This window comes from Leuresthes tenuis, unplaced genomic scaffold, assembly GCF_036924035.1.
Source record: "Leuresthes tenuis unplaced genomic scaffold, fLeuTen1.0.hap1 SCAF_14, whole genome shotgun sequence".
In the NCBI taxonomy this organism is placed as follows: Eukaryota; Metazoa; Chordata; class Actinopteri; order Atheriniformes; family Atherinopsidae; genus Leuresthes; species Leuresthes tenuis.
This window is the reverse complement of record NW_027325368.1, coordinates 23862248-23878452: the sequence shown is the minus strand read 5'-3', so window position 1 is coordinate 23878452 and position 16205 is coordinate 23862248. Positions and strand designations below refer to the sequence as shown.

General features: G+C 39.7%; 1 protein-coding gene across 1 annotated transcript; it reads right to left on the bottom strand.

Moving 5' to 3' along the window:
• Positions 1-126: 126 nt before the first annotated feature.
• Positions 127-7708, bottom strand: LOC140268257 (complement factor H-related protein 1-like). Its single transcript, XM_072363019.1, has 9 exons — positions 7598-7708; positions 7302-7490; positions 6190-6369; positions 5915-6106; positions 3662-3721; positions 3273-3434; positions 3027-3191; positions 515-540; positions 127-340 (listed from the first exon to the last, which is right to left on the bottom strand). The coding sequence occupies exons 1-9, from the start codon at positions 7653-7655 to the stop codon at positions 305-307; spliced, it is 1068 nt and encodes a 355-aa protein (XP_072219120.1). The 5' UTR covers positions 7656-7708; the 3' UTR covers positions 127-304.
• Positions 7709-16205: the final 8497 nt, after the last annotated feature.

Sequence of the window (16205 nt, the reverse complement as noted above, 5' to 3'; positions counted from 1 at the left end):
GATTGCCAGCTCCAGGATGTACACCTCCAGCTACCTGTGACCCTGCAGGACAATCAGGACTGGATGGAGTTTGAGATTTTAACACAAAAACACAGCTGACAATTTCAGGATGTGTAGAGTTGAAAACCCACGTTAGAATTTTATTGAAGTCTGTAACATGTAAATTGATTTACTTTCATTTCTGAGCTCTAGGACAAAACAAAACCTGCATTTAATTGGTATTCATACGTAAAAAGGAAAAGCAATCATAGTGTGTGACTGTGGAATCATTATTAGTTGTATCAAAATCTTCCAGGCTTTGTTTTCAATGTGTCATCAAACCCAGACTCCAGCAGAGACCCTGTTAATAAAACACAGGTTTCATGAGCAATAAACAACTGTAAATAGGAAGTAAAATATAAATGAAAAATAAGGTTCAGAGTGGTGATACTTCATTCAACGCTTCCAGATAGAATGTGCATCAATGACGAGAACATTAATACAATGTTGTAGATGCAGTAAAATGATCACTCACCAAGTTAATTTGGTATATGTTACAACCTGTGAAAAGTAAGGAGGCACAAGAGAGAAGTTAATGACTCGTCACTGAGGGAAAAAGACTTTAAATGTCTCCAGGTTTCTCTGTTTTTGTCCAGTTTTAGTGTTACCTTTAAACCTGAACTCATGAACGGAAAGTGATGAATCACGGCTTAGAATTCTTCATCTCATAACGGATTTGTTAAGATGAAATTTTGATAATTTTTTTATATGTTGTGGCTATTTTTAATTTCACAACCATCTAATTTTCAATTCACACACAACTGAATTATCTACATTGAGATCAGTTACGTTTTGTGACCCTCACCCCACTGCCAGGCTGTCTCTGTCTGAAACAAGCAATTAGAGATGTGTTTCACAGCTCTACCTGGAACAATTAAAAAGGACAAAATCCAGGATACTGGAAAGCCTGCAGAGGTGATATCTTTGCTGATCTGAACTGTGATAAGCTGCTGCTGGTAATTAACACACCACAACAACACAGTCAGTGAGGTAGATCAGCTACTGCCTCCTCCCACTTAACGGGAAAGAGAAGTAAAGCTAATCTTTCTATCCTCATGGTCAAATCAGTAAATATTGTTGCGTCCACTGGCTTTAAGTCTGAAAAAGTTTAAAAAATTCCGTCTACAACCAGTGAAGACTTCAGACTGAGTTAGAGTCAAATGTAGTTAGCATGAAAATATTTTTTCAGGTGGACTTTGAGACCTCTGCATAATGTTTCTTATTGCTTTCAGTCTACAGACATGCACTAAACCAAGTTTAGCTTCCAAGTGTTTTCAGATTTCCACTTTCCATGTGAGGGTCAATAATTGTTATGAATGCTGACAGCAGCTTGGACAGGAAAAATTCTGGGAAATCATCAAAAATGTTTATCTGATCATTTGGAACCAGGTTTCACACCAAATACTTCATTTGCCTTAATAAACCTTGAGGTTTAATGTTGTTTTGAATTGTTAACGGACCAACTGTAGTAATCTGTAGATACTTTCTGCAAAACATGTCAACGCACACACAGACACACACAGACACACACAGACACACACACACACAGACACAGACACACACACACAGACACACACACACACACAGACACACACATACAGACACAGACACACACACACAGACACAAGCACACACACACACAGACACAAGCACACACACACACACAGACACAAGCACACACACAAGCACACACACACAGACACAAGCACACACACACACACACACAGACACACACAAGCAGACACACACACACAAGCAGACACACACAAGCAGACACACACACAGACACAAGCACACACACACACACACACAGACACAAGCACACAGACACAGACACAAGCACACACACACACACACACAGACACACACACACACAAGCAGACACACACAAGCAGACACACACACAGACACAAGCACACACACACACACACACAGACACAAGCACACAGACACACACACACAGACACAGACACAAGCACACACACACACACACACACAGACACAAGCACACACACACACAGACACACACACACAGACAGACACACACACACACACAGACACAAGCACACACACACACAGACACAAGCACACACACAGACACACACACACACACAAGCAGACACACACACAGACACAAGCACACACACACACACACACACACACAGACACACACACACACACAAGCAGACACACACACAGACACAAGCACACACACACACACACACAAGCACACACAGACACAAGCACACAGACACAGACACAAGCACACACACACACACACACACACACAGACACAAGCACACACACACACACACACACACAGACACAAGCACACACACACACACAGACACACACACACACAGACACACACACACACAGACACACGCACACACACAGACACACACACACACAAGCACACACACACACACACACACAGACACAAGCACACACACACAGACACAGACACAAGCACACACACACACAGACACAAGCACACACACACACAGACCCAAGCACACACACACACACACAGACACAAGCACACACACACATAGACACAAGCACACACACACAGACACACACAGACACACACACAGACACACGCACACACACACACAGACACACACACACACACACACGCACACACACAGACACACACAAGCACACACACACACAGACACAAGCACACACACACACACAGACACACACACACACACGCACACACACAGACACACACAGACACACACACAGACACACGCACACACACACACACACACACACACAGACACACACACAGACACACGCACACACACACACACACAGACACACACACACACACGTACACACACAGACACACACACACACACACACACACACACACAGGGCTATACCAACTCCAAATAACTAGAGACTTTGTTGAAACGCTGATCTTACTCCTCTCATCTTACAAACACATTTAAATATAAAGATCTTAAAGTGATACTTACATTGGGATATCTTTGCTGTTCCATCATTGCACTCGACCAAAGCAAAATTTTCATATCTCCACTTATCCTTACAATACAGTCTCTTCGTCTCTCCATTTGTTACAAATGCAAGTCCATGATTTACTAAGTCAACATAATCAGCTGTGTTCACAGAGCAGTAGTTGGCTGTACAAAAGAGACACAAATAAAGATTTTCCCCATATCTATGACAGATCTTTGGAATGAAAGTTTTTGGTGTTGACTTACCTCTGCAGGAGGGTACTGCTGACCACGTGCCATCGCTGTAACACGCCACCTCCGCTGAGCCCACTAATTTATAAAAGTTTACGCACTCGTACCGCAAAAAACGGAGATTGTCTTGGTGAACAACACCGTCTGCAACTACGGGGAATTCTCCACATTTATCAACTGGAAAGAAAAAAAACATTCCAGAAAACAGATGTAGCAATGTTTCATACCAGATGATCAACTTAACTTTCCATCCAACAATGTGGTTTCTTCTAACATCACAGATCGGCTCACTTTATAAAACAAACAACTCAGGAAGATTTGAGCTTAATTATTGGTTCCAATTCATAACTGTCCAGAAACTCAACACATGTAATGCAAAAGAAGAAATGAATCTGCGTCTTTACTTGTTGTGAATGATGGCACACTGCTGTCATCCTTGGATCCGTAAGAGGAGGAGGAAAGTTCTGGAAATTACACAGCAGACACATTGGTTAGTTGTTGCTTTGGGATGTTGTTCTCATTGATTTCTCTTTTCTGCATCAATGGCACACCTTGTTACTTTAGCAGTTTGCTATAACATATTTAAGTTACAGTTATTCAATCATTTTGGCTTTAAAAAGTGCAGACTTGAGGGTATTCCCATCCAAAGCGGAGGATTAGAGTTTAAAATGGTAGTTCTTTATTATGCAGAATTTTTTAAGGGGCTTAGGTTTAAATGGACAGATTACCATAAACAGGGCTTTGCAGGCAACTACTACCTAGTCTAAAGTATGCCAACATAACCAGAAACAAGGTTACTTCCTTTGTGACGCTGTGTAAGGCCTTTTCTGCAGCCGTTTTGTATTCTGCTATTCATCTGGATAATCTCAGTCTTCCATTATTGGCACCCGATCCACAGAATGATAAAAAGTTCACTCTTGTACACATAGCACCTTCCTTGTCTCACAGCATTTTTATGATTTTCCCCAAAAGGCTTTTTGCATTAATTTTTGGCCACTGCAGGTGGGTCCTTCAGACCACACGCCAACGCTGAAACACACCACTGTGTCTGAACCATTCAATTTGAGGTTCATTTGGTCTTTCGTCTTGTCTTCAGCAACTTAAACACAGCTGTATAGATTTCAATCGATTGAGTTGGCCATCACTCTATGCCATTGACACATCTAACACTCATGGCACTGGGCCACTGGAAGCCAAGCATGTTCGTGCCATCACTGCCTTTGTGTGTTTTACAGGTGAGGCTGAATGTTGCAGATCATAAATCATTCCATGCCCTCTGCATTGTTTTTATCTTCCTGGCATTCATTCATTCATTCATTCATCCCCCTGCATTTATCCACAACTGCTTAATTGATAAGTAACAACTCAAATAACCAATAACCTCCTGGGGAAAGTCTCCTTTACAGTATCATATGCGTCTTTAGAATTCCAATATGCGCTTCTGCCTCAGTCGTAGCTTCAAACATATCAAACAGTCAACCAGGTCATGGATACTGATGCTGCCCCGTATGTCACAGGAGCTGACTTGTGTGTACTGTTAGCACTGTCCTAACAGTATACATGAACAGGAACAGAATCAAGTTACTGACTGAGGCATGTTACACACTGAAGTCATTGCTGTAGACTGTGAGAAAATGTTCAAGATATTTAGCTGATTCTAACTCTGTGTGAAACCATCGTACAGCTGAATTAACTGCACACACGTCTTTAAGTTACTTGGATGATTTTGTCAGATGAGGCTGAGGTTATGGGAAAAAAAAACAAAACAAGATTTTATAAGAGCAGAGCCACAGTCTGGAAATGATTTGAGTGACTAAGACCTGACATGTCCTATGGGGTTGATTTTCAATCACAATTTCTGCCGTGTTCAATCACAAACGGAGCAGAAATATATGTGTGTTTTGCTGTATTAATATACACATGCTTTATTGTTTTTATGAAAATATGCAAAAAGATGAAACTTTTGAGTATGTACACAGAACTAAGGTCTAGTTCAGTGTTGCAGAGGTAAATCAGGGTTCCAGTGTATTGTCTGCATGTTAATCCACTTTGTAAAAGCTTGACTTCATATGATTTTGATCGGACAAACAAATTTACATTGATTTCAAAAGTCTGATTTTGTTTGGACTAGGGCAATTTAAGAAATAAAAACACAGTTGCACGTAAACATGCTAGATGATAACAATCTGTTTGATTTAATGTACAATAAATAATAAAGACCAGTTAGTCCATTAGTTTGTAGAGACTGGAATGCTGTTTCTTGTATATCTTACAAATTTCTGTCTTTTTCCTCCTTCCCTAGCTTCTTTTAAAAGTGTTAAAATGTGACATGATCTTTCAAATTTGTTTATGTTCTTCAAAAAAAAATTAAACTGGCAAATAAAAACATTGAAAATCATTTAGATTAAAAACTAATTAAAGTTTAAGTAGCATTTTAGAAAATTACCAAGCTTTTCTGGAAATGAGGCTCTTAAATTTATCTTCTAAAGTTTACACTGGTAAGTGTTTTATAATTTTAATATTTTTAATGTAAAACAATAAGAACAACAATAAAATACACACGAAAAGATGTTTCTTTTGTATTGTGATCCACTGTTAACATAAATATATCACTAAAAGCAAACTTTGTTGTATAAATCCACATGTTTTCCACTTACTGCACTTTGGGCCTTCAGTCCATTGTCCATTTTTGCAAATAATGTATTTCGTGGTGGTTTGATCCTCTGTAGCATATCCATCTCTACACTGATACTGCACCTTTGAGTTTTCAGCAAACACCTCCTGGTATTTGTGACCAGTGATGACTGCATTGGGGTAATTAGTTGGTACACTGCAAGCAGTTTTACTTTCTGTAAATTAGAAGATAAAACATGAAAAGAAACAGGAAGAGATGCTCTTCAGCTAACCACACAAAAACATCCAACAGACTTACTCTCACAGTCCGGTACTTCACTCCATGTTCCAGCTGTACATTCAATTTCAGTAACATTGTTTTTGGATATATATCCACCATCACATTTTATATCTAATATATGCCCCACCTCATACCAGCCATTTAAACTTTTAGTGTTTTCTGCATTGGGAATGTTCAGTGGCAGGCAGTCAAATTCATCTGAGGAAAAAAAGAAGAGACGTTAGGCACTGAATTTGAAAGATTCCATCTCAGTTCAGAAGTGAGGTGAACAACAGAGCAAATTAAAAAAAGAAAAATGATCTGATAATCCCTTGCAGGCTTTCTGAACCCAGGTTTGAAACCCTTGTTAGCAACTGCCACGGTCAACCTCACAGAAGTTATATCTAAAATTGACTTGCTCTGTAAGAATGAGGAAATTTACTGTTGCTCTTCAAAAACATCCATCCAATTTCTATACCTGCTTCGTCCAACTCAGGGTTACGGGAGGTGAGCATGTCTCAGCGGCTACTGGGTGAGAGATGGAGTTCACCCTGCATGGATTGCCAGTCCATCAGAGGTCCAACACAGACACAAACTACCATGTAAACTCACTCACCCCTTGGGTCAATCACCAGTTAACCTAATGTGCATCCATCCATTTTCTATCCACACTTAATCCAATTTAGTCCATCACAGAGACAAACAACCATTTATGCTCATTCCTAGGGACAATTTAGAGACACCAATTAACCTAACATGCATGAGTACTCACACATACACAGGGGAAACATGTAAACTTCACACAGAAAGACCCCAGTTTGGATTCGAACCAGGAACTTTTTTGTTGCAAGGTGACAGTGTTGATCTATTAGTTGTACCACCTTGTACATGTACACTCTTGAATGATCCATTTGTTGTTGACAAACACTTTCAATTACATCTGTACACTGAACATTTTGAGCCAAAATGAGCAGCACCACTTGATACGAGACTGAAACACCATTTTAGGTGTTATATTTAGGTGACACAACAATTTCTGTCATAATTTTTTTTTATACTTAAATCTACCTTTTTTTTCTCAACAGATTGCTTTTGCAGCATGTCTTCAATGGAAATGGCTCAAAGCGCTTCAGAATTAACTAAATACTTGCCTATACACTGTGGTTTGGGAACCCATTTGCCATTTTGACATGTGCTGGTTGCCCACCAGCCCTCTCCTACTGGTTTATGTTTGTTATTACAGGCATAATGGATGGTGGCCTCATGAGCATAGAATTCCTCCAAAGGTAGGAAATATCCAGCGATCTGGCTGGGAGCTCTGCAACGCTCTGCTATTTGAGCTGAAATACAAAAAAAAAAAAAAGACAAGGTAAATGACAAGGAAGAAGTATTATATCCATTTAAACAAATTCAGATGTCTCTCAGTACAAAACGTAAATATACTCACCATGCAGCATTCCAGGAATCCAAACCAGGAGAGCAAATCTAAGACACCTTAGCCACATGTTGTTTGGAGATAAATCACCACAACAAAGCAGAGTTAAGAGCCTTTTCAGATCTGGACCAGTTAATTATTGTTGGGATTTCCCCTAAGAGATAAGAGGTGAAGAAATAGTAAACACTATGCTGAACTTTCATCATGACGTTGCTCAGAACACACAGAATGTACAAATCAGCACATTTTTAATGTTACTTAAATGAGGTAAATGAAAAAAAAAGAAAATAAACAAAACACCAACCCACAGAACAATAATTTTGCAGATTTTCCCTTATTTGTTGTGAGTAATTTTTCTTACTTTGAAAACTTTATACATGGATGGCTGTTTATACTAAATGAAAACTGCGTATTCCCAATTTTAAAATGATATTTTAGAGGATACGAAATGCCCACAGTAAATCATCTGCCTATTAACATTCAGAAAATGTGTTGGACAAAATTAGAATGTTTACCGTCTAGATAGATATTGATAAGAAATACTCTTTTACAATGATCTGCCTGGGAAGTGTAAACATACACATCAAAAAGTCAGGACAGAAAACTCCTCTTCAAAAAAAACAGAGGTTTTTTTTTAAAAAGGGAAATAGTTGCATGTGAAAGCATTCAGTGTTACAACCATGTAACCCCTCTGAAAACCAAATCAGAGAAATAAATCTAAAATATCTGATTTACAATCAAGTCCAGTCCAGATTACAATTACTCTTATAATTCTGTATTCTCTTAAATTGAGATTTTGTAACTTTTGGTAGCCCTTGATTTTAGGGTGTGAGGTCATATCCATTTTCAGGCTAGGATTTTAGAAATGGTAATTGATATAACATCTTTTAAATGTAATTTTAGTTATAAAGGGATACAAAGATATGCAGGGTGCCCAAACTTTTGCTGTGGCCCTTTTTTCCTTTTCTGTTATTTTGAAAATGACCAAAATGCCACACTGGAGAACCAGCTTACCACAGAGCTCAACAACTAGCTCCATATAACCAGTGTGGTGAATAGATAGACCATTAGCTGCTCTCAGGTGTAGCCAGTGCTAAGACCACAAATTATCAGGGGGCCCCATGACAAAATGCTTGTGAAAGAAGCTTTTGGTTATTGTTAACCCAGCAAGGGAATTGAATCCCTCCCAAGAAATCAACTTAGAAGCATCCCCAGATAACTGGAAGGGATTCCTGGGTCAGCCAAGGCCCCATCTGAACTGTGGCTGTGCAATTTAGTGGCCACTAGTTTTCCAACCTTGACTTAAACTATCTACCAAGTTGCATTGAAACCCCAGGTGTGGGATAAGGGTGAGATCCCACATCTGGGGTCCCTTCCCACTCTGTGTCCCTTCACACTCCCTGGCTAAATGACCAGGCAGCTGACAGTGTCTACATCTTAAAGGGCCAGTCAGAGGGGAGCTACGGGGATATCCACGCTTTGCAAAAGAGCAATGCTTTCAGTAAAATGATCGAACTGTTCTTGCTGACTTCTTAACAGTCCCTTCATCTCACCGATTTCAGACACTTGAGCATAATGAACACTTTAGGAGACTCCTTGTACTCCATACTCAATGCTAAATGTTGAAGGAATAAAATGTTAGATTAGGTTGTCGGCACATCAGCTGTTTTAGTTCACAGTGGAGGCCACCATCTAAAACCTGTTCAACAAACTGATCACTCAACAAAGTTTCTAAAGTCAGCATATCACTGGCTGCATATAGTTTAACCTAAAGGCTTATTAAAGCTAGGAGAACTCTTGCAAAGTCTCTCCCTCTTGTTGTCTCCTGGAGAAAAAAGGCCTCCTGCAATGTGACATAAGATTCAGAACAGCCATATAGCTCCTGCAAAATGGCTAACACCTGAGATAGGTCTCCTCTGTCAGTGGCAGGGAAATATTTTATCACCCTCCATGCCTCACTTTCTAAATGAAGAAACAAAAAATGCCTGATCAGATGTAGACAAATGTCGTGCAGACCTTCCCCTAAACATTGGACATTTCCTGTCACAAGGCAGGAAAAGACTAATCTCTCTGTTGCAGTTAGACAAGCAACAGAAACGGGGTGGTGCAGAGGAGGTAGAAAGTATATAATCGAGGGCTGAAGAGGCAGGGACCTTTTCCGATCACAGACGCTTCAGATTAGCTCAAGAACAGTGCATAGAGAGCTTCATAGAATGGGTTTACATGGCCAAGCAGCTGCATCCAATGCAATGCAATGCAAAGCATTGAATGCCATAGTGTAAAGCAGTTCTCGAGAACGGTACTTGTTTGACTGCATCATGCCAAGTGTAAAGCGTAGCTAGCTCTGTTAGTCGTCCCCGAGCAGATCCCGAGCAGCCGGGACTTAAGAGTGGCTGGGTGACTGTCAGGAAGAGGAGTCATAGTCCTAAAGTCAAGCCCGTGGTTCACCATCAACCTGTCCACGTTTCTAATAGATTTTCTCCACTCAGCGACACACCCGCTGAGGACAAAACCCTGGTAATTGGCAGCTCTATAGTCAGAAACGTGGCATTAGAGACACCAGCGACCATAGTCAAATGCATTCCAGGGGCCAGAGCGGGCGACATAGAATCCTATTTAAAACTGCTGGCTAAGGATAAACGTAAATACGGTAAAATAGTTATTCACGTCGGCGGTAATGACACCCGGTTACGCCAATCGGAGGTCACTAAAATTAATGTTGCATCGGTGTGTAATTTTGCCAAAACAATGTCGGACTCCGTAGTTTTCTCTGGACCCCTGCCAAATCTGACCAGTGCTGACATGTTTAGCCGCATGTCCTCATTCAATCGCTGGTTGTCTAGATGGTGTCCAGCAAACAACGTGGGCTACATAGATAATTGGCTATCTTTCTGGAGAAAACCTGGTCTGATGAGGAGAGACGGCATCCATCCCACTTTGGAAGGAGCGGCTCTCATTTCTAGAAATATGGACGAATTTATTAGTCATCCAAAAACATGACATCCCAGGGTTGAGACCAGGATGCAGAGTTGTAGTCTTACACACTTCTCTGCGGCTTCCCACCTGATGCTGCCCCCCCCCCTCAATCAAAAAACACAAAAGGAGCAAATCCTCTTGTGCAAAAAAAATTTAAAACAAAAACTTTAACTGAACAAAAACATCAAACTATTAAATGTGGTTTGCTGAATATTAGATCTCTCCCTTTGAAGTCTCTGTTAGTGAATGATTTGATTTGTGATCATCATATTGATATATTTTGTCTTACAGAAACCTGGCTGCAGCAGGAGGATCATGTTAGCATTAATGAATCAACTCCCTCTGACTATTTAAATGTTCATGTTCCTAGAACCACAGGCAGAGGAGGAGGAGTGGCAGCTATCTTCAGATCAGGGTTACTAATCAGTCCTAGACCCAAGATTAGTTTTAGCTCTTTTGAATCTCTGATTCTCAGTTTTTCCCACCCAAAGTGGAAATCACAAAAACCTCTTGTGTTTGTTGTTGTGTATCGTCCACCTGGCCCTTATTCTGAGTTTCTGTCTGAATTCTCAGAGTTTTTATCCCAGTTAGTGCTGAGTACAGATAAAGTCATTGTAGTGGGTGACTTTAATATTCATGTAGATGTTGAAAATGACAGCCTAAATATTAACTTTAATTCTATATTAGACTCTATTGGATTTTCTCAAAGTGTTCACAGACCTACTCACTGCCTTAATCATACCCTTGACCTTGTGCTGACTTATGGCATTGAGAGTGAACAGTTAACAGTGTTCCCTCATAACCCTGTCTTGTCTGACCATTTTTTAATAACTTTTGAATTTACATTACTTGACTACACGGTTTCTGAGAAGAATTCTACATATAGAAGGTGTCTGTCAGAGAATGCTGTAACCAGATTTAAAGAGTTGATTTCATCATCCTTTTCTTCACTGCCATGTGCTGATATGATACAGGATGTCTACCTAAATTTTACTCCAGTAGAACTTGACTCTCTTGTTGACAGCACTACAGCTTCAATGCGTACAACACTGGACAATGTTGCCCCTCTGAAAAGGAAGGTAATCAGTCAGAAGAGGTTGGCTCCTTGGTATAATTCACAGCTGCGTGCGTTAAAGCAGACTGCAAGAAAGCTGGAGAGACAGTAGCGTTCCTCTAATTTAGAAAAGTCTCAATTAGTCTGGAAAGATAGTTTAATAACGTATAAGAAAGCACTTCGTAAAGCTAGAACTGCGTATTATTCATTATTGACAGAAGAGAATAAGAATAATCCCAGGTTTCTTTTCAGCACTGTTGCCAGGCTGACAAAGAGTCCGAGCTCTGTTGAGCCATGTATTCCTTTAACTCTCAGCAGTGATGATTTCATGAGATTCTTCATCAATAAAATTGTTTCTATCAGAGAGAAGATTAATGGAATCCTTCCCATTATTATCACTGATGTATCATCAAGTAGAGGAGCTTTAGAAGTATCTTTCGAACCTGAATTGTATTTAGACAGCTTCTGTCCAGTTGATCTTTCTGAGCTAACAACAGCAATAGTCTCTTCTAAACCATCAACTTGTATGTTAGACCCAATCCCAACCAGACTGTTCAAGGAGGTTTTCCCCTTAATTGACACTTCCATATTGGATTTGATCAATCGGTCTTTGTTGATAGGATATGTACCTCAGACTTTTAAGGTTGCTGTAATTAAACCTTTACTTAAAAAACCTACTCTTGATTCAGAAGTGTTGGCTAATTATCGACCTATATCCAATCTCCCTTTTTTGTCCAAAGTTCTTGAAAAAATAGTTGCAGTTCAACTTTGTGATCATTTACATAGAAATAATCTGTTTGAAGAGTTTCAGTCAGGATTCAGAGTGCATCATAGCACAGAAACGGCACTGGTGAAAGTTACCAATGATCTCCTGTTAGCTTCTGATAGCGGACTTGTTTCTGTGCTTGTCCTGTTGGATCTCAGTGCTGCATTTGATACGATCGATCACAGCATTCTGTTACAGAGACTTGAACATGTTATTGGGATTAAAGGAACTGCATTAGGCTGGTTTAAGTCATATTTATCTGATAGATTCCAGTTTGTTCTTGTAAATGAGGAATCTTCCTCACACGTTGGAGTAAGTCATGGAGTTCCTCAGGGTTCTGTGCTTGGACCGATTCTTTTTACTTTATACATGCTTCCATTAGGTAACATTATCAGACAGCATAGCATAAATTTCCATTGTTATGCTGATGATACTCAGCTGTACTTATCTATGAAACCAGATGAAACCAACAGGTTGGTCAGACTACAAGCCTGTCTTAAAGACATAAAGACCTGGATGACTCAGAACTGTCTGCTTTTAAATTCAGACAAAACTGAAGTTGTTCTCTTTGGACCTGAGCGCTTCAGGGAGAAATTGTCTAGTTATATAGTTACTCTAGATGGTATTTCCTTGGCTTCTAGTTCTACAGTGAGGAACCTTGGAGTTATTTTTGACCAGAATTTATCATTTGACGCACATATAAAACTGGTTTCTAGGACTGCCTTCTTTCACCTTCGTAATATTGCCAAAATCAGGAACATCCTGTCTCAAGGTGATGCAGAGAAACTAGTTCATGCATTTGTTACTTCAAGATTGGACTACTGTAATTCCTTATTATTGGGCTGTCCCACATATTCTCTGAAAAGCCTCCAGCTGATACAAAATGCTGCAGCCAGAGTTCTGATGAGAACTAACAGGAGAGATCATGTTTCTCCAGTTTTAGCTTCTCTTCATTGGCTCCCTGTTAAATTCAGAATAGAATTTAAGATTCTTCTTCTCACATATAAAGTTCTTAATGACCGAGCTCCATCATATCTTAAAGATTTAATTGTAAGATATTTTCCTAACAGAGCACTTCGCTCCCAAACTGCAGGTTTACTTGTTGTTCCCAGAGTTTCTAAAAGTAGAATGGGAGGTAGAGCCTTCAGTTATCAGGCCCCTCTCTTGTGGAATAAGCTGCCAGTAAATGTCCGGGAAGCAGACACCCTTTCCACTTTTAAGATTAGGCTTAAAACTTTTCTTTTCGATAAAGCTTATAGTTAGGGATGGCTCAGGTAATCCTGAAACATCCCATAGTTAAGCTGCTATAGGCTTAGACTGCTGGGGGACCTCATCTGTCACACCTTTCCTCACTTTGCTCTCTTTTTCCCCCTGTTTAATTTCAAAATTGATTTTATGTACATGTGACATTATTGTGGTTATTAACCTATGTTTCCCTGTTCCAACAGATATCCTTTGAATGGCGTTATGGTGTTTTTCCCCCCTCTTTTCCCTCTTTTCTGTCTTCTCAAACCCCAGCTGGTCGAGGCGGATGGCCACCCTTCCTGAGTCTGGTTCTGCCAGAGGTTTCTTCCTGTTAAAAGGGAGTCGTTCCTTTCCACAGTTGCCTCAGGCACGCTCAGGACGGGAGATTGGACTGAAGACACATTTCGGTGCAATCTGTTGGTTTCCTTAGCTAGGATATTAATTTTTTTAATTAGCTCTATATGAATTAATTGGATTATGATTACAATGAATTGAATTCCAATTGGCTTGAATTGGACTATATTACTTAAGTGCCTTGAGATGACAATTGTTGTAATCTGGCGCTATATAAATAAAATTGAATTGAATTGAATTAAAGTTTGGTGGAGGGGGGATTATGGTGTGGGGTTGTTTTTCAAGAGCTGGGCTTGGCCCCTTAGTTCCAGTGAAAGGAACTCTGAATGCTTCCGGATACCAAGAGATTTTGGACAATTTCATGCTGCCAACTTTGTGGAAGCAGTTTGAGGATGGCCCCTTCCTGTTCCAGCATTACTGCACAGCAGTGCACAAAGCAAAGTTCATAAAGACATGGATGAGTGAGTTTGGTGTGGAAGAACTTGACTGATCTGCACAGAGTCCTGACCTCAACCCGATAGAACACCTTTGGGATGAATTAGAGCGGAGACTGCGAGCCAGGCCTTCTCGTCCAACATCAGTGACCACACAAATGCGCTTCTGGAATAATGGTGAAAAATTCCCATAAACACACCATAAACCTTGTGGAAAGCTTGCCCAGAAGAGTTGAAGCTGTTATAGCTGCAAAGGGTTAAACCTTATGAATTAAGAATGGGATGTCACTTAATTTCATATGCATGTAGGCAGATGAGCGAATACTTTTGGCAGTATAGTGTAAATTGAACACAGATGCTACCTGATGTCTTAATTGAAAATTGACAAATCTGCTATTATACCATTATTATTTTTATTGTAGAAGTTATGTGATCACTTTGAGGTTTGTCTACATTTGTGATACAATCAGGAAATATGACTTTGTTTTTTTAAAGTAACACTTTTTTAACTTTACATTTATTATAATTATTTTATCTTTATTGGTTGAAACATATTAACTGTATTACGATTTAGTACACCTATTTATGTTTTGGTTCTTAAAAAAAAAAAACATGACTTATGTACTTATGTTTATGCATTTATGCGCTTATGTTTATGCACCCATGGGATCCTCGTCTCCATGCATTCCTTTAGTTTACAGTAACATCACTGATTTTTGAAAAAGTATAAACGCATGTGAAGTTCAATGTTCTTAACATTTAACATTACAATAAACCAGTGGAGCAAATCAAAATATCTGATTTAAGTCCAGTCTATAGTCCAGTTGACAACCAGTTAATCATTGCTGACTCTCTGGAGTAAACAACAAGGCATATTGGGAAAGGCCTTTCAACAAACCTTTGATTCTTTTGGTATGACAAATTCATCTGAGTCTAACTTGTAATTAGTTTGTAGACTTTACTTTTCTGGCGTGGTAGCATATCCATTTGACATTTTAGACCCAATCCCAACTAGACTGTTCTTGGAGATTTCCTCCTTGATCAACACTTCTGTATTGGATTTGATCAATCTGCCTTTGTTTATAGGACATAATTTGGGTCATCCCCAAACAAAGGACAGACAAAGATGAACTCCACTAAGGCTGCCCCATGTAACCGATCCAGTTTGTGGTGTTCATGGATAGGATCTCAAGGCATAGTAAAGGAGAAGAAGGTGTCTGGTTTGGAACAGAGATGGGGACTCGAGTCGTAGGACTTTACTCAAGTTTCACTTAAGTAGCACAAACAAAGAGTTGAGACTTAACTTGGACTTGAGGTTTGGGACTCGTAAACAATCTTCATTTTATGAAATTATTGTTTCTGAGCTTTATTTCATTCATTTCGATGTATGGTAAGCCTGATGGCAAGCTGAGCGCAACATAGCGTCACACATGCGTGCAACCCCTGATATAAAAACTACTCTAACCATGGCAACGTCAAGCTCATGTGGAACTGTTCATGTAGACAGCAAACAAGTGAACCGCCATTTGCAAAGTGTGTGGTATCAGGATAAATGATACCGACTCAACTATGTTCAACTTCATCAAGCACCTGAAAACGCACAAGGATAGGTCAGCCTCTTTGTAATGTGAAAGGAAACTTCGTAAAGACAGATACCGCTAGCAAACTAATTAAAGTAAACAGTGCTTTTTTTTTCATGAATTAACATTTCTAGCGTGGCCACAGTAAATTGACCTAAATTTATATTGCACTCACCACCTCTCTCTAATAAAGTCCATTTATACTTGTGTC

Coding starts and splice junctions, on each gene's coding strand:
- LOC140268257 (XM_072363019.1), bottom strand. CDS start 7,655: ATGTGGCTAAGGTGTCTTAGATTTGCTCTCCTGGTTTGGATTCCTGGA. Junction 6,107..6,189: donor TGAAGTACCGGACTGTGAGA/GTAAGTCTGTTG, acceptor TCTAATTTACAG/AAAGTAAAACTGCTTGCAGT. Junction 3,722..5,914: donor GACTGAAGGCCCAAAGTGCA/GTAAGTGGAAAA, acceptor TGTAATTTCCAG/AACTTTCCTCCTCCTCTTAC.